The sequence below is a fragment of the Cynoglossus semilaevis genome, chromosome 12 (genome assembly GCF_000523025.1).
Source record: "Cynoglossus semilaevis isolate Cse_v1.0 chromosome 12, Cse_v1.0, whole genome shotgun sequence".
Taxonomy (NCBI): Eukaryota; Metazoa; Chordata; class Actinopteri; order Pleuronectiformes; family Cynoglossidae; genus Cynoglossus; species Cynoglossus semilaevis.
The window spans coordinates 6,203,881-6,229,748 of NC_024318.1; the positions used below are offsets into that span (position 1 = coordinate 6,203,881).

Sequence of the window (25,868 nt, forward strand, 5' to 3'; positions counted from 1 at the left end):
GTTTCTTGTGTCGAGTGGGTGTGATTAACTGAATGTCAACAAATGCATCAGCTCATTCACACCGGTCAATCAGTAGCAACTGGTTTTCACGTTTAGTTGAAATTTCACTTCTCCCTGTGGTTAAACTGAGGATTTCAGCCTCTTCCAAAGGTGGTTTATGAGGGCAGTGTCTTTTTAAAGTGTCTAGGTATTCTGGCTATTTACATACATGGGAAAATATGTTGTTTCTACCGGTATGTTGAAATCTCAAAGGTAAGTTTGTTTGTGTCACGGGTGAAATGAACTGATTTGTAATTTTATTTCTCTGGTTGAGTGAGGAAAACGTTGGCACAACTGCAGAAGAAAATGACTGGAAAACAAAAACTGTCCAGAGTCCAACTTCAGGACTCACACAACAGACTATTTAAAGGTCAATGTTTAACATGGTATTTTTTTCTAGTGAAGAACAGACAAATTCATGGTAAGAGTAAGACAAAAAGTTCCAAGTTGAAAATATTCTTGATTTATAAAAACATTAAGTTATTGTTCTGCCCTCTGTCTGACCGTGTGATGTTTCTGTCAGAGAATTTCATCGTTAAAGAATTCTTGGGAATGATTTTCCACACCAGGTAACAAAGTTTCCTTGTTCTTGTCTATGGACTGAAATCAAGTTACTTTGAAATGTTGTGCTTTCAGTTTTGTCAAAGGGAAAAAAAAATTATACAAAGCTAGAAATACTTTTGAAAAGCTTCAATAATATAAAGTAAAAATGTTTGATTTTTTTTTATATATCAAAACTAAAACTGTCTAAATCTGTCTTAGAATTTTTCTGCCCTATCAGTCTCATGTCTGTCTTTTACAGCAGCGCTTAATGAAATCATGCATTATTAAACTATCTCAAATATGATTGATTTTTATAACAGCCCACGGACCAAGAGCTGTGTGGAAAATCTGATTCCTCCCCCGATCGTGCTGGCTTTGATGAATTAGAGCTTCCTAAATATCCTCGTGACGTGGACCTCCATAAATGGCGTGTAGGCTGGACGGAGGTAAGTGGATTACACGTTATCTGCTTCTCTTGGCTCTTTGTACTCAGCCTGGAATTGACCAAATGAGCTCTGGACTGCTGTACAGAGGCAGTTTGTTTTAGCCTATCCAGCTGTTCAACTGTAGGTGTCGGCCCTCGGCCTCCCTCACCTGAACGTTGACCTTTCTCTTGGATAGAGACAAACCTTTATTCAGGCACTGAGCAATTACCTGGAAATGATAATCATTGCCAAATTAACAATGACATAGAGGGTTCTCTCGTTGTGTTTGTTTTTCCTTGAGTAGTAATTCCACTAAGCTTAAAGCGAGTGGAAATAGTCCCTTTTTCCCCACTTCTTTCTACCTGTGTAGATGACACATTTTCTAAAAAAAATGATCCAAACACCAAACAGCTGGTCTGCTCTTGTCCTCTGTCGTGATGTAATTATTCTAAACAGGATGTAATTTAACAGCAGGCCGTGTTAGCCAGCGGCACAGGTCTTTTCATCGATGAATACCGTTAATAAAATGCCAAAAAGCAACTGGGCTTTACTCCATCTTTGTCAGGCGCCAACGCCACTACAACAAAATGGCATTTCAGTTCATAATTGCCTGACCTCGTGTTCCTGAGGTCAGACTCAGCATTACTGCAAATAATGGAAGGAAGAAGTCTTTAAAAGGGACTCTTGTGTTTATTGTGCTGTCAGATGTCTACAGAAACAGATTAGTTACACGTCAGAAAGAAATCACATGGTGCTTGTTGTAAAATTGTTTAATTAGGTGTGTGTTTTTTTTAAGGTTCAAGTAGGAGAGCGTTCTTTTAACTGATTTAATGACACTCAGATGAATCTGGCTCTGTCTGGTAGATCCTGGTACATGGAGCGCTCGCTCTGTCCTCCTCCCTTGTTTTCAGTGATGTTCTCGTTGTGATGGATAACACTGTTCTCCTCTGTGCCAGCCAGTATGAATGATGGAAATGTAGCTGTGGAAGAGTGCAGGGGCTGGAATGGGGGGACGAGGAAGGGGAGGGAACAGCAGAACGAAGGGAGGGCCAATTATCTTATTGTTTAAAGCACTCAAGTTAGAAGCCCATCAATCTGAAACCACTTGCTCAACCGACTCCTATTCAGCTCCTATAAAAGTTTAATAGGCTTATATAATTAACAGTGAGGGGAAAGACGTGTGATGTAACGGAGAGCGAGCGAGAGATTGTGTGTGTGTGTGTATCTGTAGTTCTTAAGGTCATTTTAGGGCCACACATTGGTCAATGTTGTCAGAACAGTTGTCTGTTGGGAGGAAACACACTGGATTGATGCTTAAATCCATAAAAGTAAACCAGTATTTTTACTCACAATTTGCCCATGCTAAAGATGGTAGAGTTCAAAACTAACGGCAGCCTGAGGTACTGCTCTGTGGTACTCCTCAGGATTCGCTTTTATATATTTGTTCTTCTCTTTTCGTTCACTTAAAAAGTATTTGAGCTTTTTTTCTTCTTCTTAGAATTAAGCAACACGTTATTTTGTTATTTTGGTTAAAATAATGACGTTGACTGAATTAACTGGCAGGATGAAAGTGTTTGTAGCGCCACCTGACGCAGGGGGGCGTGTCTCGACGTGGCTGCAGCTCCTGGATCTGTGTCACCTTCACTGATACCTGTCCTACTTACAGTCTATAACCCGTTCAGTGGTGAGACTTGGGCCACAGAACAGAACAGTACAGTCTAAGGTAGAGGCAGCCTCTACAAATGATGCACAGTTAATTTATTTAATCCAAAGTTTATTTCCTGTGTTTCTGTGCCCGTGCGGTGTCACAGAGAGAAAGGCAGCGGCGGAGATTATGAGGATTTGTTTATGCTGAGGGATTAGTCCTCCGGGGAAACACGACAGTGACCGAATGAAACCAGCACGGGTTTGACTTTGATCTCTGAAACATACCAAACAGACGTCCTGTTGATGTAAAGGTAGAGAAGTGGAAGCAGCAGCAGGTAAACGCTCATGGCTGTGACACATGCATCGTCAGCTCGTCATCACACTTCTGTCCGGTTGTTGCCTTTTGTCCTGCTGCCTTGGAAACGTCTTCACAAGACGCACGCGCGGGCCGTTACTTATAGAATGTTATCGTGTGCTATGGTCTCCACTGTTTCAACGAACGCGACTGTAGCTGCTGTGTTTTGTCCTTACATTAAACTCAAACGTCATTATGAGGGAAACATTGTCCGCAGCCAGTCTATGCAATCCATTTTTTGCGCTCTTTGCAAAAACAGTTTTAACGTCATTTGCACTGATATACGCTCCGTATTTATATATATATATATATTAAAAAGTATGTCAAAGTAAACAAAAGCAGGACGCAGGGCATGTAAACAAATGCCATGGTCTTCCTCTGTGTCATTTAGAATCACGACCATTGACTGATTTATTTGTTTATAACAAAATAACAACAAAACACAACTGATTTGTGATTTGTGATTTGCAAGTGTGGCGTCCTGGACCCGGACCGGAAGTAACCATGTAGGTTTGAGCTAGCATTTTCATTAGCATTGGGTTAAAAATACTTTGTGCTGACATTATGAAAGATATCGAAGGAAAAAAAGAATTGTTGATGTGTGAAAAGCAGAATTTGTTTTACAAACAACATTGTTTCAAAGTTTCAAGTTCATTAAAATCCACAAGACCGAGGTAGTGAATAACACTAAAGGTTATGAAACAATAGGAAGAAAACAATGTTGTTCTGCTTTGAAATAGTACTGTATGTACTGTGTAAAAATACAGGAGACTGCAGTGATCTCTGTCTTCATATTTTCTATTCATATTTCCCTCCAGCCATGAGTCAGCTCCGTTTGTTGGCGGGCGTGTTGCGGGTCAGGTGTACTCTGGGAAGTCTGTGGTTACGTGGTAATGGAAGTGGCTCCACCAGACGCTGCCTTGACTCCTACAGGAGAATGAGCTCCTCTGGATCAACACCGGTTTCTCCAGCCATTATCAGCAGCTCCAGCTACGTGGAGGAGATGTACTATGCCTGGCTGGATGACCACAAAAACGTCCACAAGGTAACTGCATTTAGTTACCCTTTAGTTGCACACATACCATAACAGAAGGAGCAGTGATTAATACGATTAAATGTTATTGACATCTTTTAACATTTTCTCAGTTTGTGCTGTGTTTGACATACAGCAGTGCATTTAAAACTGACTGGTCAGAATGGTGTAAATCATAGCAAACATTGATTAAAAACTATCACCAGCGCACCAGGCAGAGTAAAGACACAAAAAACACGATAATTGACACAAATGCAGTCCAAAGCCACGACCTGTAGGTTGTTGGACTTTGTGATAGTATCGTCACATTTCCAGCCTGCCATACTGTTGCTGTAGCACCGCCACACTGTATGTTGCAAACACAGCTTATCCACAGACGGAAAAACGTCTAAAATGAAAAAGAAGCTTCTTATTTTTCCTGTTCCCCAGCTTTGAGTCATGACCCTTGTAGAATCAGTCAACCAACTTTTAAACTACTTGATTTGTGTTTTTTTTCTCTATAGTCCTGGGACACCTTCTTCCGCGACCTCCAGGCCTCCAGCCCGTCTGCTGAGGCGGGTGAGAAACGCCCCTCCACTCTGCTGCAGGGCCGGGTGGGGTCTCATTCTCCAGATACGGCACAGAAAGTAGTGGAAGACCATCTGGCTGTGCACACGCTCATTAGAGCCTACCAGGTACTGTATAGTACTATCAACCATACTAGGACGTGTAAAGTACTGTCCAATTATTTTTGGCATACTTACTGAAAATAATGGATAAATATATATGAAAAATGAAAAGATTTTTATTGCAAATTTTAAATTAGGTTAAAAATAGACATTTGAATATTCCAGTGTATACATGCATTAATGTTTGGTTTTAATATATAATCACACTGTTTACAATGACTCCACTAATCCCAGAGCCTGTGTGCTGCATTATAACATCATCTGTCTGCAACCATTAATAGCCGACTGTTTGTATCAACAGTATTTTCACAGTATTTGTGAAAAATGAATCAAACAAAAATGTACTCAGCCTGCCTGAACATACTGCGTGGGTTTTTTCTGCTCCTTAAAAGGAATATGCAATTTGTTTGTCGCTGCGTGAGGATATGCAAATTCCTACATTAATCCTAACCCACTTAACACTGCATGCTTTTTGAAAATGGAAATATCAAAGAGACTACTTAAACAAACCAGGTGGCCCTCCAATTAATTCCAGGAGCTATCCCAGGGATTTATTAAAATCTTTCTTTTTGGCACCGACATCTCTGTTCTTTCCCGACCTGTGGAGATCTTGGTGGGAATGCCTACACAGTCTGACTTGTAAATACATTAGCTAATATTACTATACAGTACAAATGAGACCCCAGTACATTCTTTATTTCTTTTTCTCTTCTCACGTTAATCTCTGAGTAGATTCGTGGCCATCATGTTGCTCAGTTGGACCCTCTTGGAATTCTGGATGCAGACTTGGAATCCTTTATTCCCTGCGACCTCATCACCAGCTTTGATAAACTAGGTAAACAGCAAAAACCTATATACTGTATACACTATATATAAATATATAACAAGAACAAAATATGTAGAAGTTGCTATATATACAGTATATATACCTATACATATTGTGATCATAAAAATATATAATATATGTATACAATATCTCTATATATGTGTTTGTATTTATGTATATATTTTATATATGTACATATACACTATGTGTATGTGTATATATGTATGTCTGGGCTGGAAACAATTATGTTTTTTTATATACAGTGTATGGCATATGTATGCACTAAAGTGCATACAAAATATATGTTGAGTATGACACAGAATCTGTGTATTTTATATTCATTGTTGTGCCTGTCCTATTTGTCTGTGTATTGTAAGAAATACTAAGTCAAACACGCGTCCACAGTACACAGTGTATGCTGATGAGATTCAGACTATAGATGGCCCTTCTGTTAATTAATGCTCTGTGTGTGCTGTGTTTATGATTTCAGTTAAATGCATATTATTCTCTTTGACTCGCTCACATCAAAAGCGCCCCCATCTTTACAATAATAAATGTTTTATTTGGAATTATGCACGGCCTACTTCTACAACCTAAGGCTGCACGACTCATCAGACCCACGAGTGTAAATTGTCCCTAACTACAAAATGCTAAAACGATATGTGTGTATTTTTAATTTAATTTAAATGTACCTGTAACCCCACTGCTCTGAGATTACAGTCCATATTCAGTATGTCCTTAATACTTTCCGTAAGGTGATTCAACCTAATGTGGTCATTACTGTCAGTCCAGAATTACATTAAAGGACTGAAGGTAGAACCAGTGTGTGTGAGAGAGAGATTGTTATTCTATTGTTGTGAGGACACTTGGTATCTTGTTAGGACATGTTGCTGTTCCCCATGAATTAAGATGATATTTTGAGGAGCTGCATTTAGGTTGGAGTTAGAATAAGTTGGAAAAAAAAAAACAAAATACATGCGAAATTACATGACGTAACAATGAATCTGTTTTGGGTGTGTGTTCTCGTGGTATACTAAGACACTTTGACCTTGTTGGACAATTTTGCGTGAGTTGGTGTTTTCATATTTCAAGGTTAGGGAAATCATTATATCTATTGAAAGCGCTCACAAAAACTGGTGTGTGTGTGTGTGTGAGAGAGAGAGAGAGAGAGAGAATGAGAAAGAGAGGAAGGTGGTCGACCAGACGTAGATGAGAATCTAGAATTACTAGTGAGTGATGAGAAGCAACAGACGGACTGACAGAGAAACAGAGAGATTTCTGATGTTATCGTTGTTTATCAGGACATAGCTTTGCATTATGTATTGTCATCAGGGCTGGAGGTCCTTAATGAAAGTTAACGACTGCCTCCGTTGCCCCCTCCTTTGGTCAGCTGGTGTCCTGCCAGTCTATTCTTGGCCCCTTTTATCTTTCCCCTGTTCCTAATAAGATTTGCACTTGTCTCCTCTTATGTTCTTCTGTGATTTGAGTTTGAGCAGGTGGAAACCTTCTCTTACCGTATGTGCAGCTACAAGAGTGAAGTCTAGTCTCCTGTGACTCCACAGCTCTTGGGAGCTGATGATTCTACCAGCCCTACTTTGGGTTTTCAACAGTTTTTGGGCTGTCGTATCAATCACAAGTCTCATGGAGCCATGGCTAATTATTGTTTTCATTTCCACTCCATCATTTTACACGATTATGCTTTTAGATAGACCAATTAATCAGGTGCTTTAATGAGGAAATATCTGTCACAATTCCCAAAGCCCAGGGTGACACCTTCTGATTGTTTGTCTCAGTTAGAACCAAGACAGGAAACAAATCGATAAACGTTCTTTTTTTTTTTTTCTTTTTTTTCTGAAGCAGAAACTGAAATTTTTAGAAAATTATTTCCCCTAATCAGCTGTTGGTTTTAAATGTTTGAATGTCTCTCAGGTAACAGTTCAGACCCAGAGATAATGATTTCTGCCCTGATCCAGTTCTTATAAAATTATGTTTTAGGATGTTGTGTGCCTAATCTGGATTACCATGCTCTTTGTAGGTTTTTATGGTCTCAATGAGTCTGACTTGGATCGCACCTTCCAGCTGCCCCCCACCACCTTCATCGGCGGCGGAAACTCCACTCTTCCTCTCAGGGAAATCATTCACCGACTGGAGGTGTTTTTCTTTATGATTTTCCTCCTGACCTTGACCTATCGTTCTGCTCAGTGTGTGGTTTTTTTAAAAAAAAATTTAAATATCTTTGCCCACAGACGTCTTATTGCGGTCACATCGGCGTGGAGTTCATGTTCATCAACAACGTGCAGCAGTGTCAGTGGATTCGTCAGAAATTCGAGACTCCTGGAATCATGAAGTTCACCAACGATGAGAAGAGAACGCTGCTGGCCCGCCTGGTCCGATCTACACGGTGGGCCTTGACCACACATCTCCCAGCTCACATCCACACAGTGACAGCGGAGTATTTCACTTTGAGTCACAGCTCACATCAGGGAGTCGTAAATAACACAGAGAAATGACCCGTGACTGTATCTTTGGACAGATTAACGTCCTGTTGTTGATCTGAGCTCATCTTAAACATTGATGAATGGAGTGAGAAGTTACTGCAGCTCTGAGCTCTTTCTGCTGCTCAACAGACTTTTGAACCTCTTTGTTTTTGCACAGTATCGAAAATAATTAAAAGCTGTTCAGTATATAAGGCACAATGATGTGTTTATGAAATTTGCAATTTTTTTATCAAGCCAAGGTGATCTATTAGCTCGCTTTTTATTCTTAGCAAAAGAAGAAACTTTTTTTACCCAGTTCAGCTATTTAAATATTATTAACTACAAGATGCAACATCAACAACCAAAGAGAAATGTTCAAAAAGTATGGTATAATTACTGTTTTATACCAAGTTGTTGCTCAACGATATTGTAAATTACTGTAGTATTTTTGTGACATGGAAACATGTACTGCATAATAATCGGGATGAATATAAAAGAGTAATTTGAGAACTACTTCTGGTGTATCTCGCTGTCCTCTGACTGTATTTTGAATTTCATTGTTAGGTTTGAGGACTTCTTGGCCAGGAAGTGGTCTTCAGAGAAGCGTTTTGGTCTGGAGGGCTGTGAAGTTTTAATCCCAGCTCTTAAAACCATCATTGATACATCAAGTGCTGCAGGCATCGACAGTGTGATCATGGGCATGCCTCATCGGTACTGTAACACACACTACACTCAACCGGTTCAGCTTTTTCTTTGGTTAATTCTGTCAACTCTTTTTCCAGAGGGAGACTCAACGTTCTCGCTAACGTGATCCGTAAAGAGCTGGACCAGATCTTCTGCCAGTTTGACCCCAAGTTAGAGGCAGCAGATGAGGTGAGAAAAAAAATATCATAGAAACAGAAAGGAAATACAGCTTCACCTGACCAAACTGTACCTGCAGGGTTCAGGTGACGTCAAGTACCACCTGGGCATGTACCATGAGAGGATAAACCGTTGGACGGACAAAAATATCACACTGTCACTCATGGCAAACCCCTCCCACCTGGAGGCGGTGGACCCAGTTGTTCAGGGAAAGGCCAAAGCTGAGCAGTTTTACAGAGGAGACACTCAAGGAAAGAAGGTAAAATATGTTACCATAATATGATATGATTTATGTCACAGTTAGGTCCTTTATTTATCTGTCTGTTTATCTGATGCCTTTTGTCCAGGTCATGTCCATATTGATGCACGGGGATGCTGCCTTCGCTGGACAAGGAGTTGTGTATGAGACATTTCACTTGAGCGAGCTCCCCTCCTACACTACACATGGTACGATCCACGTGGTGGTCAATAACCAGGTAGAGGAGAAATTCACCTTTTTTTCTTTTGAAAACGCTTCCGTTTTACTCTGCCAGTGCGACAGTGTTCACGTGTATTATCTGTTCGTCGTCTCCAGATCGGCTTCACCACTGACCCTCGGGTCGCCCGCTCTTCTCCCTACCCCACCGATGTGGCCCGGGTCGTCAACGCTCCCATCTTCCACGTGAACGCCGATGACCCCGAGGCCGTGATGTACGTGTGTCGTGTCGCTGCAGACTGGAGAACAACCTTCAACAAGGATGTTGTCATTGACCTGGTGAGTCTCAGTGTTTTTAAGGGCAGAATACAGTTGGAGGCAAATGTTTTGGCAAACAATTTCTTGCTGAACCAGTGTGCTAAATGTTTATTGGTCCAAACAAAAGTACCTCTGTGTGCGTCTTTTGCTCAGGTGTGTTACAGACGCTTCGGCCACAATGAGATGGATGAACCCATGTTCACTCAGCCGCTGATGTACAAACAGATCCGTCGGCAGGAGCAAGTGCTGAAGAAATACTCTGACAAGCTCATCGCAGAGGGAGTGGGAGCACAACAGGAGTTTGAGGTGTGTGTGTGATTTAATGCTGTTTGTTTGCTGTGTATGTGTTGTGTAACGGCGGTGTGTTTTTTAAGATTTATTTCCATCATTTTCTGTAGTACAGTGGTGTTTAATTTCACTAACACACTGCCCTCAGCCTCAGAGTCAATATGTGCTGCCACTGCCGCTGTATTTGAGTTTCCGTTTAGTGACTGAGTTTCTAGTTCTACAATCACTCACACAGAGTTTATGTTGCTTGGATACATTGGAGGTACTGCATACTGTACTGGATATTTACTGGCACAGTGTAATGAACCTGCTGTGTATAAAACATAAAACTCGATCATAATTTGATGGACATTGTTTACACTTTATGTTTCTGCATCTATTTCTGTTTGTCTGAGCTTCACACAGTTTATGGTTTGTCAGCAGCGTCGCTTTGCAATTTATAAAACAAATGACCGAATAACACAAAATGTGTTTCAGGAAGAAATTGCCAAATATGACAAGATATGTGAGGAAGCTTACGCCAGCTCCAAGGATGAGAAGATCTTACACATACGACACTGGCTGGACTCCCCCTGGAGAAGTAGAACGCTCATTTGTTTAGAGAATTTCTGTGAAGACTTTCAATTTCGGTGTTATAAAAGTTTTTTGTTTGTTTTCTTAGATTTCTTTACATCAGAGGGTGAACCCAGGAGCATGACCTGTGTCTCCACTGGCCTCGAGGAAGAGGTGCTGCAGCACATTGGCCAAACTGCCAGCTCAGTGCCGGTGGAAGATTTCACAATCCATCCAGGTGAGTTAGTCTGGACTGTTGTGTAGATCAGAATAATAATAAAACAAGACTGGAGTGGATTTACATATAACATTGTTACACTGTACCCAGAATTTACACAATCCAGATTACTGCAGTGCCAGATTATGAATATTTTGTAATAAAATGCTGAGGTCTGGTTTATCCAAATAGTGGCTTGCGGGCCACATGTCCACCACAGAGTGGACCAATCTGTGGTCATTTGCAATATGGAGAAAAACTAAGAATCAAAATTAGCGAGTAATTCCAAATATCTCCAGTAGAACAGACCATGAAGGCAACGCTTCCCACAGCCCAGCAACAAGCAATTTACAATGACTCTGTCTATTGGTCCAGGTGTGTCCCGTATCCTGCGTGGCCGAGAAGATCTGGTGAAGAACCGACAGATGGACTGGGCTCTGGGAGAGTACATGGCCTTTGGGTCTCTTCTTAAAGATGGCATCCATGTGCGACTGAGTGGACAGGATGTGGAGCGAGGCACCTTCAGGTGAGGCAGTCTCACATGGCAGCACAGATAAAAAAAAACAAAAAACTTTGAATAATATTTGGTAAAAAAGTGCAGAAAATGGGAATTCTCCTCAATTCAATAAATTCTGCTGTCTCACCTTCAGCTGTCACCTTCTGTTTTAACATCCTCATCTGCACCATGGAGGTTCTAAAGCCACTCTCTACTGATCAAATAAAGAGGGTTTTAAGTATAGTTTTCCATTTAGGTGTTTTATAGCCTCCATGTCCTTGTAGAGTCACGGTTTCTCCTCCCTCTGCATGAGCTCATTCACTGAAATAGCATCGGGGCCGGGTCATAGGTCAGATTACGTCAGCTGAAGCCCATTTCATCCATTTAACACGCCATAAATGTCACTTTTTCTGAATAGAGAAGAAATAGTTGGTCGATTTTTATGATTTGAAAATTGTAGTTCGTTTCTGCTGTTTCATTCTAAGAGACACCGACACACTTTAATGTAACAGAAATAGCCAATGGTATCTGGGCCAAGAATATAACATTAATTTTAATTAACATTAATGATAAGACACAGGCTTAGACGTTCTTTCTTCTTCTCTTTTTCTAGGTTTCAATTTATATCCTTACAATCAAGCAATTTAAATCTGATGAATTTTAAACAAAATGTAAATGAGATAATTACAATGAAAATGGAAAATATTTAAATGATTAAAAAAATAAAATAGTAATAATCATAACCTGGGTAAATAGCTTTAAGTTAATTGAATATTTTATTTAAATGTTAGCATCAGGTAGATTCTTGCACTTGAACTGGTTAATTTAATTATAATAATCACATAGACCAGTATTGAGTGAAACAAAAATAGAAAACACTCATATTGACACTGAATTGGAAAATTTGGGTGGGTGGGTGTTTGGTGGCCAAGTGTGTCTTGTCAGACAGGAGACGTCAGCACGGTCTCCTGAGATCTGTTAAGACCACATGTTGTTGTCATGGTAGAAGGAGGAAACAAGTGACACATGAACAAATCCACGTCCCCCTTTCTCTGTGCCTGTCTCATCACCATCTTCCCCACCACTCCCCCAATCACCATCATTTCTCCAGCAGCTCAGCTTTACCCACACCGTCCCACAGTATCATACATCCCTATAACTAACCGGGGGCTTCAGTTCTTCTTCTACTGAATCACACAAACAGCAGACGTCTGCTTCTTACCTCTCCTGTCTGAGTCAAGAGCAGCTTTCCTTATACAACTGAATCACTGGATTTTTTTTTCACTTAATGAATTTTTTTATCCATCCTACCAACGCTGTATTCCTTTATCCATACACACACACACATTCACACACACCTTTACATCTCTGTTTTGCTGAACATATTGGTATTTTACACTCGAGTGGACCTGGTTGCGTTTCTGTGATGTACGTAACAACGTGGACTAATGGATTCAGTCGCTTTGTTTATATGGGGTGCGTGTGCGCCGTCGTGCGTCCGTTCTTCTGACTAATGGGGCCCCCAGGCACAGGAAATGTGTGTGTGTGTGAGAGTGTTGGTACCGCGTCTGAGGCAATCCCAGAGAAAACATCACATGCTCGTGACTTACCTGTAAATGTGAGAGAGCATGTTGAAAAAGTGAAACATGAAATTAAAAGTTTCTTAATGAGCTCAGAGGATGTAGGGTGCTCTTTTTCTATTTACTTTCAAAAATAAAAAAAGAACTAAAATAAATATATATGTATGTATATATTTCTATGTATAAATATATATTTATCTTTATACAGTTAGTTTTGTGCTCTCATTAGTTCATTATTTTGGCTGAGGATAACTCCTGTGGTTAAAATGCCATGTGAAAGTGAAGACATCACACTGAAGATAAGCATCGAAAGATTTTGGTCATTTCCTGGATTTCTTCCGTCTCTGAATCATGTACCTCCCCCTCCCCCATCAGCTCTCACCCCTGTCAGTGTAGAGATAGTGTGACTGTGCTGGATTTGAAGGCTGATTCATGAGAGCGAATGGACTTTCAAAGCGTATTAATGTTTCCTTGCTTTACATTCCTGAGCTTCGTGCTGGAGGACGATCTGTACAGAGGAGGGAACTGTCCATGGTGCTCACAGTGGCTGAAGGAATTGTGTGTTAGTTTGTTTTACTGCTCTTTCTTTGGTTATGGTTTTAAATATCTTGAGGATTCACTGCAGCTAATTAACACCACACAAGGCCCTAGTTCTAGTTTCCCCCCCTATCTAATTGTCAAAAAAAATTGTCACTGCAGCTAATTAACACCACACAAGACCCTAGTTCTAGTTTTCCCCCCTATCTAATTGTCAAAAAAAACAAACAAATTTAACTTGAATAATTAGGTCTAGCCTCTTCCAATTGTTGAAACTAATATTTTCATATTTTCATGCAATATCCACAGGAGAATTCATACATATTTGGCATCATAAATGCAAATGCTATGAAATCTATAGATTAAAAAAGTAAATTGTAATATGCAAAATACATTTTTAATTATAAAAATTGTCAATGGAAAATTTATAAACTGTGATATGTCCTATGTGTTGCAGTCACCGTCATCATGTCCTCCACCACCAAGAGGTGGACAAACACACCTGCGTTCCCATGAACCACCTGTGGACGAACCAGGCTCTTTACACTGTCTGCAACAGCTCCTTATCAGAGTACGGAGTCCTCGGTAAGACTGGAGTCACACAAAGTCAACAGCAGCTGGAGAACAGATTGTGAATCGTGTTGCCCTGCAATGAAATTACATCATTTGAGTTTGTTTGATATTATTGATTGGATTGATTGGATTGACTCAGGTTTTGAGCTTGGTTTTGCCATGGCCAATCCCAGCGCTCTGATCCTGTGGGAGGCACAGTTTGGGGATTTCCACAACACAGCTCAGTGTATCATTGACCAGTTCATCAGCCCAGGTCAGGCCAAGTGGGTCCGCAACAATGGCATTGTCCTCCTGTTGCCGCATGGGATGGAAGGAATGGTGGGAATGAAAACAGACTGCAGTTTAGTCATTTTTTTCTTTTGAATTTCATTTATTTTTCACTTTCGCTATGTGTCCTCAGGGTCCAGAACATTCGTCGGCTCGACCAGAACGCTTTCTGCAGATGAGCAAAGACGACCCCGATCACTTCCCTGTACGTTCACGTGTACAACTTATTGACTATCATTGAGTGTCAGCTAATCGTAAACGGCTGTCGAGAAAAGTGACCGTAGCTCCGCCTTTTAATGGCTGGCCTTATGTCACAACCAGGTCAATGATAATTGCCTATTTCTGTAGAAGCTTTAAGTCTCTTCATTATGGCCTCCAGAGTGTTGGTATTCATCACTAATGTGGTGCAGGGGTCAGTTCTGAGGAAGGAACCACAGCCGCCTGAATCAGCAGAAGGAGATTCATCTCCTCAAATGGGATATTGATCAATCTATTAGTGGGACAGTTTGCTCGGTCCTGCACCAGTCTGTGTCCGAGGGCCTTCCCCTGGCATCACACCGACCTTTGTTCCCCAGATTAGATTTATACAGCGGCTACACTATGGAACAATAAAGGATGGCAAAAAAACGTTTGCCATCATACATCATATGATGGTAAACATCATACCATTCCGATTCCAAAAGAAATTCAAATGATGTCAGACAACATTTAATTTTTATATATAATAATTTTTATATGTTTGTGAAAATGTATTGACATCAACATCAACGTTGATTTTAAGGTTTCAATACATCAAGTCAGGAATACTGCGTGTTTCTTCTCCGTCTACCTCCTGGTCTTGTTACTTGTTAATTGACTACTTTTGTGTTTCCCCCTGTAAGGAGTTCACCGGAGACTTTGAAGTTCAGCAGCTGTACGACAGTAACTGGATCGTGGTCAACTGCTCCACACCTGCTAACTACTGTCATGTGCTCAGGCGACAGATTCTGCTGCCATTCAGAAAACCGGTGAAGTGTGACTTTCTATCCTACCTGTGTCTCAGCCGATCCTAATTGTTTTACATGAACATTGATGTGATTGTGGGTTTCGGATGATTTTCACTTTGATCACATTTATAGAAGATTTGTTGCTTTGCAAAAATAATAAACCAATGGCAACAAATTTATATTTTGCCATGTCAACAAATCAAACATTTTACAGTAGTATGACCAAAATAAAAATAGGTTAGGCTCCATTATCAGATCCCTATGTAGTGTCATGGTAAAAAACAATCACCAAATATTACATATTACACTATGACATTTAATAATAAAAAATTCAATAATACCTAAAAACCATTGTACTTTTGAGCACAAATGCGTATTTAAAACTGCTACAATTGCTAACATAATATGCAATGTATGCAAAGACAAAAAACAAAATCAAAGATATAACATACTATGGCGTAATTAACAAAGGAAAAAGAATCACTGTTACACCATTGTCTTAGTTAATTGACATATCCCAATTTAAAACCTGACAAATTTTTCCTGATCTGCGTTTCTATTTCTTCTTCTGACCTAAAGCGTTCCTTCTTTGAACTCTAACGTGACGGTATATAGCGCACGTCTACTCGTTTCCTCCGACTGTCAGTTTTCAGCCACAGTGAATGTCTTAACTGATCCCCTGTCGCTCATAAATGCAATGCGCTGCCAAGCATGAGAAAAGTACTTCCCAAGCAAATTAGTGAGCGAGCCAGTAGGGGATAATAGTGCGGTTTGTTTGTTTATTGTGTGTTTTTTATATATAGACAGTCCTGAATTTCTGGAGCTGGTTGGCTGAGCACAGAGGGTTTTAATTACATGATTGTTGGAGAATTGTTTTCTTTTCCCACTGCTGATGTTGCATGGTCTGTGGTGGAAACAAATTAGCGTGAAAAGACAAAGTATTTATTTTGTTAATCTCTGGAGTTTTCCCCGAAAGATGCGGATGACAGCATCAATCTGTTGTTTGTTACTGACAGAAACTTTTTCTTCTTTTCTTTTCTTTTTTAAAAAAGCTGATTATTTTTACCCCCAAATCTCTTCTGAGGCATCCAGACGCACGGTCCAGTTTTGATGATCTTACTGAAGGTTGGGTTTTTCTTCATTCGTGTTAAATGTGACATAATGTGTGTGGTGATATTGTTAATCAGCAGACAGATTTATTTTAATCAACTTTTAATTTTTGTCTTAGTTAGTTAATACCCTTATTCGCTGTAGTTGGGTGTGAAATTCCCATTCATTTTTCAGTCCCTTTAATCCAAAAACTAAATGTCAAAAGTTCACACCGTCAGCATCAAATGTAGTTTGATATCTGCAGGTACTAAATTCAGAAGGATAGTTCCAGAAGAAGGTCCAGCAAGTGAAAGACCAGATCAAGTGAAGAGAGTAATTTTCTGTACCGGCAAAGTCTACTACGACCTGGCCAAAGAGAGGAAACAGCACAACCTAGAGGGAGATGTTGCAGTCACCAGACTTGAGCAGGTGTTTAGTTATCTCTCCCATCTGATCTGTCATGGATTCACTGACATTTGTTGTTATAACTACATCCCCCCTCCCTCACCCTCTCCCTGTCCCACATTTGTTGTTATAACTACATCCCCCCCCACCCTCTCCCTGTCCTTCCCCCCTACAGATCTCTCCGTTCCCATTTGACCTGGTTCGAGCAGAGGCTGAGAAGTACGCTAACGCTGAGCTGGTCTGGTGTCAGGAGGAACACAAAAACATGGGCTACTATGATTATGTTCGCCCGCGGTTCCTCACGGTGGTGGCCAACAAGAGGCCTCTGTGGTATGACCTTGGTATTTGTTCACAGAAAACCTCGGGTCTGGTTAAGGCTTTCACAAAACCTGAGTGTTTTTTCCAGGTATGTGGGGCGGGACCCGGCAGCTGCTCCGGCAACAGGGAACAAGTCCACGCACCTGAACGAGCTGAGGAGGTTCATGGACACGGCTTTCGACCTGAGCGCCTTCCTGGAGCAGAACCTGTAGAGGAGATGAAGGCTGTAGGTTCACGTAGGTTTCATCTCCAACCACTGAACTTGAACTTAGTATAGTTTTATAAGCCACATGATGTAGGTCATTGTATGAGTCAAATCCAAAGTCAACTTTATTGTCAAAGTCAGGCTGCAGTATAAGTTATAGTCATCGCTAATAAAGCTTAAATCTAAGTTAAATAACCCACATAGTGTGGTGGTCTAAGAAACCACTTCATGTTGCGTAGCACTTGTAATGATTTTTTTAGCACATTTTTGAAGAAAAATCTCAGGATTACTATGATACCATTGAAAATGTTACATTTGGTCTTAGATTGGTCTGCTTTAATCACACAACCAATTATGTTCAAGGTCAGTTTTACGTCATTAATCAGTTCCAAACCTCGTCAGACTTTGTGTAGAGTCTAAAGTAGAAAATATATAAAACTTTAAAGCCATCATTTTTATTAGCCATAAAACTGCCAGTGTGTTTGTAAGTCAATGGTGAAGTAGCACCAGAATAACACACACACTCACACACTCACACTCGAGAGATAGTTGAGATTGATGGCAGCCACTGTTATGGTGGTAGCTTCGGTGCTGTAGTCACAATACCTTTACAAATACTATGCAGTATATATTGTGTATTTCTTTTGTACATGAGTGGCTGGAACTGCTGGATGCTGACGAACCACTGGCTGTTGATTGTCGACACTGTCGTTGAATCACACATATATCCCAGTGAGTAGTTGTGGAATTGAAGGCATCGGTACGGTAACTTTAGTGCCTGTATTTGTCATCGCTTCCGTCACTGTTAGTCAAGGAGTGTGTATTTATCTTCACACCTCGCTTCACCAGGAGACACGAGCCAGCTGGCAGTGAGACTTCGAGCCACGTTTCCTACTTAGGACATAAGGCTCCGCTTCCTCTACGGAGGCTGTGGGATGCAAACAAATCACAGCAAAGCCTTGGGTGCTTCGTAGAGCAGTAGTGACGCTCGATTGTCACATTAGAAAACCCCAGGTAATAAACAGAACTGCTGGAATTTGTAGTTGGCGAGAGAAAATACTATTTTTTCTACTTCAAACTTAAAGACTAATAAGGAACGTTGAAAGATGTGTTGTGATTTGTTTTTCTAGATTTTAGCAGTACTGAATAAGAACATTCTGTCTGAAATGAACATTTCTTTTTTCTTTCTATGATGTTGTTTTATATTTACATGCAATAACAATGATAATAACATGCAGGTAGGAATTTCCGTAGGTTTCTGAACTACATCCCTCACAACACCACTGGTTTTGATCATTTTTGTTTTTTGTTGGCATCTAGGCAGCCCAGGGAACAGCACTGGTCATCACGATCCCATAAAAAAATTTAACATGAATAATTAGGTCTAGCCTCTTCCAATTGTTGAAACTAATATTTTCATATTTTCATGCAATATCCACAGGAGAATTCATACATATTTGGCATCATAAATGCAAATGCTATGAAATCTATAGATTAAAAAAGTAAATTGTAATATGCAAAATACATTTTTAATTATAAAAATTGTCAATGGAAAATTTATAAACTGTGATATGTCCTATGTGTTGCAGTCACCGTCATCATGTCCTCCACCACCAAGAGGTGGACAAACACACCTGCGTTCCCATGAACCACCTGTGGACGAACCAGGCTCTTTACACTGTCTGCAACAGCTCCTTATCAGAGTACGGAGTCCTCGGTAAGACTGGAGTCACACAAAGTCAACAGCAGCTGGAGAACAGATTGTGAATCGTGTTGCCCTGCAATGAAATTACATCATTTGAGTTTGTTTGATATTATTGATTGGATTGACTCAGGTTTTGAGCTTGGTTTTGCCATGGCCAATCCCAGCGCTCTGATCCTGTGGGAGGCACAGTTTGGGGATTTCCACAACACAGCTCAGTGTATCATTGACCAGTTCATCAGCCCAGGTCAGGCCAAGTGGGTCCGCAACAATGGCATTGTCCTCCTGTTGCCACATGGGATGGAAGGAATGGTGGGAATGAAAACAGACTGCAGTTTAGTCATTTTTTTCTTTTGAATTTCATTTATTTTTCACTTTCGCTATGTGTCCTCAGGGTCCAGAACATTCGTCGGCTCGACCAGAACGCTTTCTGCAGATGAGCAAAGACGACCCCGATCACTTCCCTGTACGTTCACGTGTACAACTTATTGACTATCATTGAGTGTCAGCTAATTGTAAACGGCTGTCGAGAAAAGTGACCGTAGCTCCGCCTTTTAATGGCTGGCCTTATGTCACAACCAGGTCAATGATAATTGCCTATTTCTGTAGAAGCTTTAAGTCTCTTCATTATGGCCTCCAGAGTGTTGGTATTCATCACTAATGTGGTGCAGGGGTCAGTTCTGAGGAAGGAACCACAGCCGCCTGAATCAGCAGAAGGAGATTCATCTCCTCAAATGGGATATTGATCAATCTATTAGTGGGACAGTTTGCTCGGTCCTGCACCAGTCTGTGTCCGAGGGCCTTCCCCTGGCATCACACCGACCTTTGTTCCCCAGATTAGATTTATACAGCGGCTACACTATGGAACAATAAAGGATGGCAAAAAAACGTTTGCCATCATACATCATATGATGGTAAACATCATACCATTCCGATTCCAAAAGAAATTCAAATGATGTCAGACAACATTTAATTTGTATATATAATAATTTTTATATGTTTGTGAAAATGTATTGACATCAACATCAACGTTGATTTTAAGGTTTCAATACATCAAGTCAGGAATACTGCGTGTTTCTTCTCTTACTTACTTGTTAATTGACTACTTTTGTGTTTCCCCCTGTAAGGAGTTCACCGGAGACTTTGAAGTTCAGCAGCTGTACGACAGTAACTGGATCGTGGTCAACTGCTCCACACCTGCTAACTACTGTCATGTGCTCAGGCGACAGATTCTGCTGCCATTCAGAAAACCGGTGAAGTGTGACTTTCTATCCTACCTGTGTCTCAGCCGATCCTAATTGTTTTACATGAACATTGATGTGATTGTGGGTTTCGGATGATTTTCACTTTGATCACATTTATAGAAGATTTGTTGCTTTGCAAAAATAATAAACCAATGGCAATAAATTTATATTTTGCCATGTCAACAAATCAAACATTTTACAGTAGTATGACCAAAATAAAAATAAAAATAGGTTAGGCTCCATTATCAGATCCCTATGTAGTGTCATGGTAAAAAACAATCACCAAATATTACATATTACACTATGACATTTAATAATAAAAAATTCAATAATACCTAAAAACCATTGTACTTTTGAGCACAAATGCGTATTTAAAACTGCTACAATTGCTAACATAATATGCAATGTATGCAAAGACAAAAAACAAAATCAAAGATATAACATACTATGGCGTAATTAACAAAGGAAAAAGAATCACTGTTACACCATTGTCTTAGTTAATTGACATATCCCAATTTAAAACCTGACAAATTTTTCCTGATCTGCGTTTCTATTTCTTCTTCTGACCTAAAGCGTTCCTTCTTTGAACTCTAACGTGACGGTATATAGCGCACGTCTACTCGTTTCCTCCGACTGTCAGTTTTCAGCCACAGTGAATGTCTTAACTGATCCCCTGTCGCTCATAAATGCAATGCGCTGCCAAGCATGAGAAAAGTACTTCCCAAGCAAATTAGTGAGCGAGCCAGTAGGGGATAATAGTGCGGTTTGTTTGTTTATTGTGTGTTTTTTATATATAGACAGTCCTGAATTTCTGGAGCTGGTTGGCTGAGCACAGAGGGTTTTAATTACATGATTGTTGGAGAATTGTTTTCTTTTCCCACTGCTGATGTTGCATGGTCTGTGGTGGAAACAAATTAGCGTGAAAAGACAAAGTATTTATTTTGTTAATCTCTGGAGTTTTCCCCGAAAGATGCGGATGACAGCATCAATCTGTTGTTTGTTACTGACAGAAACTTTTTCTTCTTTTCTTTTCTTTTTTAAAAAAGCTGATTATTTTTACCCCCAAATCTCTTCTGAGGCATCCAGACGCACGGTCCAGTTTTGATGATCTTACTGAAGGTTGGGTTTTTCTTCATTCGTGTTAAATGTGACATAATGTGTGTGGTGATATTGTTAATCAGCAGACAGATTTATTTTAATCAACTTTTAATTTTTGTCTTAGTTAGTTAATACCCTTATTCGCTGTAGTTGGGTGTGAAATTCCCATTCATTTTTCAGTCCCTTTAATCCAAAAACTAAATGTCAAAAGTTCACACCGTCAGCATCAAATGTAGTTTGATATCTGCAGGTACTAAATTCAGAAGGATAGTTCCAGAAGAAGGTCCAGCAAGTGAAAGACCAGATCAAGTGAAGAGAGTAATTTTCTGTACCGGCAAAGTCTACTACGACCTGGCCAAAGAGAGGAAACAGCACAACCTAGAGGGAGATGTTGCAGTCACCAGACTTGAGCAGGTGTTTAGTTATCTCTCCCATCTGATCTGTCATGGATTCACTGACATTTGTTGTTATAACTACATCCCCCCTCCCTCACCCTCTCCCTGTCCCCCCTACAGATCTCTCCGTTCCCATTTGACCTGGTTCGAGCAGAGGCTGAGAAGTACGCTAACGCTGAGCTGGTCTGGTGTCAGGAGGAACACAAAAACATGGGCTACTATGATTATGTTCGCCCGCGGTTCCTCACGGTGGTGGCCAACAAGAGGCCTCTGTGGTATGACCTTGGTATTTGTTCACAGAAAACCTCGGGTCTGGTTAAGGCTTTCACAAAACCTGAGTGTTTTTTCCAGGTATGTGGGGCGGGACCCGGCAGCTGCTCCGGCAACAGGGAACAAGTCCACGCACCTGAACGAGCTGAGGAGGTTCATGGACACGGCTTTCGACCTGAGCGCCTTCCTGGAGCAGAACCTGTAGAGGAGATGAAGGCTGTAGGTTCACGTAGGTTTCATCTCCAACCACTGAACTTGAACTTAGTATAGTTTTATAAGCCACATGATGTAGGTCATTGTATGAGTCAAATCCAAAGTCAACTTTATTGTCAAAGTCAGGCTGCAGTATAAGTTATAGTCATCGCTAATAAAGCTTAAATCTAAGTTAAATAACCCACATAGTGTGGTGGTCTAAGAAACCACTTCATGTTGCGTAGCACTTGTAATGATTTTTTTAGCACATTTTTGAAGAAAAATCTCAGGATTACTATGATACCATTGAAAATGTTACATTTGGTCTTAGATTGGTCTGCTTTAATCACACAACCAATTATGTTCAAGGTCAGTTTTACGTCATTAATCAGTTCCAAACCTCGTCAGACTTTGTGTAGAGTCTAAAGTAGAAAATATATAAAACTTTAAAGCCATCATTTTTATTAGCCATAAAACTGCCAGTGTGTTTGTAAGTCAATGGTGAAGTAGCACCAGCAGTGTGTTTGTAAGTCAATGGTGAAGTGGCACCAGAATAACACACACACTCACACTCAAGAGATAGTTGAGATCTAACACACACACTCACACACTCACACTCGAGAGATAGTTGAGATTGATGGCAGCCACTGTTATGGTGGTAGCTTCGGTGCTGTAGTCACAATACCTTTACAAATACTATGCAGTATATATTGTGTATTTCTTTTGTACATGAGTGGCTGGAACTGCTGGATGCTGACGAACCACTGGCTGTTGATTGTCGACACTGTCGTTGAATCACACATATATCCCAGTGAGTAGTTGTGGAATTGAAGGCATCGGTACGGTAACTTTAGTGCCTGTATTTGTCATCGCTTCCGTCACTGTTAGTCAAGGAGTGTGTATTTATCTTCACACCTCGCTTCACCAGGAGACACGAGCCAGCTGGCAGTGAGACTCCGAGCCACGTTTCCTACTTAGGACATAAGGCTCCGCTTCCTCTACGGAGGCTGTGGGATGCAAACAAATCACAGCAAAGCCTTGGGTGCTTCGTAGAGCAGTAGTGACGCTCGATTGTCACATTAGAAAACCCCAGGTAATAAACAGAACTGCTGGAATTTGTAGTTGGCGAGAGAAAATACTATTTTTTCTACTTCAAACTTAAAGACTAATAAGGAACGTTGAAAGATGTGTTGTGATTTGTTTTTCTAGATTTTAGCAGTACTGAATAAGAACATTCTGTCTGAAATGAACATTTCTTTTTTCTTTCTATGATGTTGTTTTATATTTACATGCAATAACAATGATAATAACATGCAGGTAGGAATTTCCGTAGGTTTCTGAACTACATCCCTCACAACACCACTGGTTTTGATCATTTTTGTTTTTTGTTGGCATCTAGGCAGCCCAGGGAACAGCACTGGTCATCACGATCCCATAAAAGAACCAGGTTATGTCTAATAAACTTGAACTAGTAATTGACAAAAAAAAAATACAATTTCATGCTAGACCAGAATTAGCTAAAACATTAAACATGAAAGTTAGAGCAACAAAAGCAAAACCTTAATTGAAAGCTAGTAAGTACAAAAATAAATTAAAACTTTAACAGCATATTATTGAAGTTAAAGGAATTTTCAAGCAAAACACGTAGTAATATTGTAACTAAATTGAAGTAGCGCTCTTAAACGTTAACGTTTATACAATAAAAGTGGATGTAATGTACAACAATGGACAATTTGTTGTTTTGGCTTTTTATTCTCACATTATTTCAAATAATTGAAAGAACAGAGTTTTCCCACAGATAATCCTTTATTTTTTTTAATTTACCATATTCTAAGCTCATTTGTTTAGTTTCTCCATTTGCATCACCACTATACTCTCTATAAATTCTTTTTTGAACCACTAAGTACATTTCGTTATATATTTACTTTATATATTTTATTTACATTCACAGCAAAATCTTAAAAAATATTAAATAAATAAATAAATGATATTCACCTCACAAATGTACAACTACACTAAAGACCAAACAACATTCTCTGTTGGCCAGAAAGGTAGCATCAGTATTGGTTCTAGTTGGTTTTTAATCCTTAACTACATTTATTGATAGTGCAGCGGAGGTGAACTATCATGGAGGAAGTTTCTTAGAAAAGCAACACTTTTACTAATCATTACAGAGAGGGCCAGAAGTGTGTGGATGAATGTATGTCTCTGAACTGATTGGCTCAGGGTTAATATAATATATAAATAAATATGTATTTGATATATTAATATATAGTTTGTAAATCTTGACCTTTATTATTTCTTATTATTTAAATAATATTTTTTTAGGGAGAAGTTGTTTACAAGTTGATCAGAACTTGACATTCACTGTACGTCTACCACAGAACTGACCCTGTTTCACATTCATACTGTAAATACTTCAGGAGGTTTATGTTATTGCACTGGACTCACTATTTTTAAAATCACTATATCTACTTTCTCCCTCCTATGGTTTATTCTCACTGTTCGAAGTCGAAGTCTCCTTCTTTGATGAACTCTGGTTCTCACTCTGCTCTGGCTTCTTCCTGGTGAAGTCTGTTGATCCTTGTCTAGTTTTATTTTCCAGGGCTGTTTGGCTCCGCATTTGTGTCTTCACTGTCTGACCTTGTCTTTGCTTGGTTGGACCAGAGGCACAGTGGCATTTGTTGCACAGATCCCTCATGTCCACCAGTCCCTGCTCCAGACACTTGACCAAGTCGGCCGAACAGGATTGCGTGCTCTCACGGAAACTGGACACGCAGAAGATAATGTGGTCAGACTGAGGATTGTAGCACGCTCCATATCCGTTGGGAACCACAGGTCCGTAGCAGCAGAACATCTCCACGGTCGTTGGGACCTAGAGTGAAGGAGAACACACTCAGGTATCCTTGTATTTATATGCAATATGGGGTTTGGTTGTAAGTTGTAGTTTCTGTAGAAGAGCTGTTCAATTAAAAAACAGTTTTAAACTGAGAAAATCATTCAATTTAAAATATGGACCAAAACTTATGTATGAAAAAAAACAAACAAGTATCTGTCTTTCATGCAATCCCAGAAATATTCACTCTGTCGTTGAGCATCACACACTTTCAACAGTCTTCCACTTTTATTGGCATTTTTGTTTTCTTCTGTTTTAGAAAACTGAGGCTTATTTTTACTGGAACAAACCTGACTGGTGGAGAGTATGAACTGATTACTGATCAGATAAGCTTCATCTTTAAAGATCTCTGGTGTCTCGACCTTCAGTTCCCGTGCAACTTCACGTAGTCCCAGTAGGTGATTGTCGATGCCCAACCCTGTAATGGCCTTAAAAGAAATTGCATTGCTGTGTCAGCGGATCATTTTAAATGAACAAAGTCAACAGAGAAGAGCTGGTTACAGTGAATTTACCCGACGAGAATATTCTGTCTGTGCAGTTATGGCACCTCGTAGCAACTCCATCTTTTCTGAATCCTGGCGAAGTAAAGAAAAAAGAATTAATAGCCTGCCATGAACTCTAGTCCTTTTGTGAGTGTAGTTTTTAATGAGGAAGACTGGAGTGCATCAAGACCAACCCCTCACTCAGTCATCTTACACTGGTGCTTTGCCTGCCGTCAGTCATTGCTTTGACAAAAGCCAGGGCTTCAGGTGTGGCCGAGCGAATGTTGTCCACTCTGCCCTCCTGGAATCGACGTATGGAAGCACTCTCGTAGGTGGACACCGGCCTCCCATGGCATCTAGAACAACGGGGAGAACAGTGAAGCCACACAAAAGGCATGTGCTGTCACACAGGTGAAGTTGTCTGACCTGTAGTACGCCAACTGGAGGGCAACTTGAATGAAGGCATCGG

The 25,868-nt window shown here is 40.2% G+C and overlaps 2 protein-coding genes across 5 annotated transcripts in view; one reads left to right on the forward strand and one right to left on the reverse strand.

Moving 5' to 3' along the window:
* The first annotated feature begins 116 nt into the window (after positions 1-116).
* ogdhl (oxoglutarate dehydrogenase L) lies at positions 117-17,549 on the forward strand. 4 transcript variants are annotated; one of them, XM_025061140.1, is made up of 25 exons: positions 117-252; positions 563-608; positions 903-1,028; positions 3,828-4,054; positions 4,546-4,716; positions 5,443-5,545; positions 7,572-7,687; positions 7,783-7,937; positions 8,578-8,724; positions 8,796-8,886; positions 8,954-9,133; positions 9,222-9,350; positions 9,449-9,628; positions 9,761-9,913; positions 10,373-10,475; positions 10,557-10,685; positions 11,040-11,190; positions 13,735-13,862; positions 13,990-14,168; positions 14,251-14,322; positions 14,999-15,124; positions 16,156-16,228; positions 16,458-16,621; positions 16,773-16,927; positions 17,004-17,549. In XM_025061140.1, the coding sequence occupies exons 3-25, from the start codon at positions 1,007-1,009 to the stop codon at positions 17,125-17,127; spliced, it is 3,078 nt and encodes a 1,025-aa protein (XP_024916908.1). In that variant the 5' UTR covers positions 117-252; positions 563-608; positions 903-1,006; the 3' UTR covers positions 17,128-17,549. The 4 variants fall into 4 exon arrangements, with proteins under 4 accessions (XP_024916908.1, XP_024916907.1, XP_016892630.1 ...); XM_025061139.1 differs by having other exon boundaries at positions 148-460; XM_017037141.2 differs by lacking the exons at positions 117-252; positions 563-608; positions 903-1,028 and adding an exon at positions 2,699-2,989.
* Positions 17,550-24,506: 6,957 nt separating this feature from the next.
* chata (choline O-acetyltransferase a) overlaps positions 24,507-25,868 on the reverse strand; it is a 7,255-nt gene continuing 5,893 nt past the window's right edge. The window contains 5 exon segments of the mRNA XM_025060944.1: positions 24,507-24,896; positions 25,208-25,345; positions 25,430-25,492; positions 25,614-25,755; positions 25,826-25,868. The exon segment at positions 25,826-25,868 is cut by the window's right edge and continues 38 nt beyond it. Of these exon segments, the coding sequence (XP_024916712.1) occupies positions 24,507-24,896; positions 25,208-25,345; positions 25,430-25,492; positions 25,614-25,755; positions 25,826-25,868 (776 nt within the window).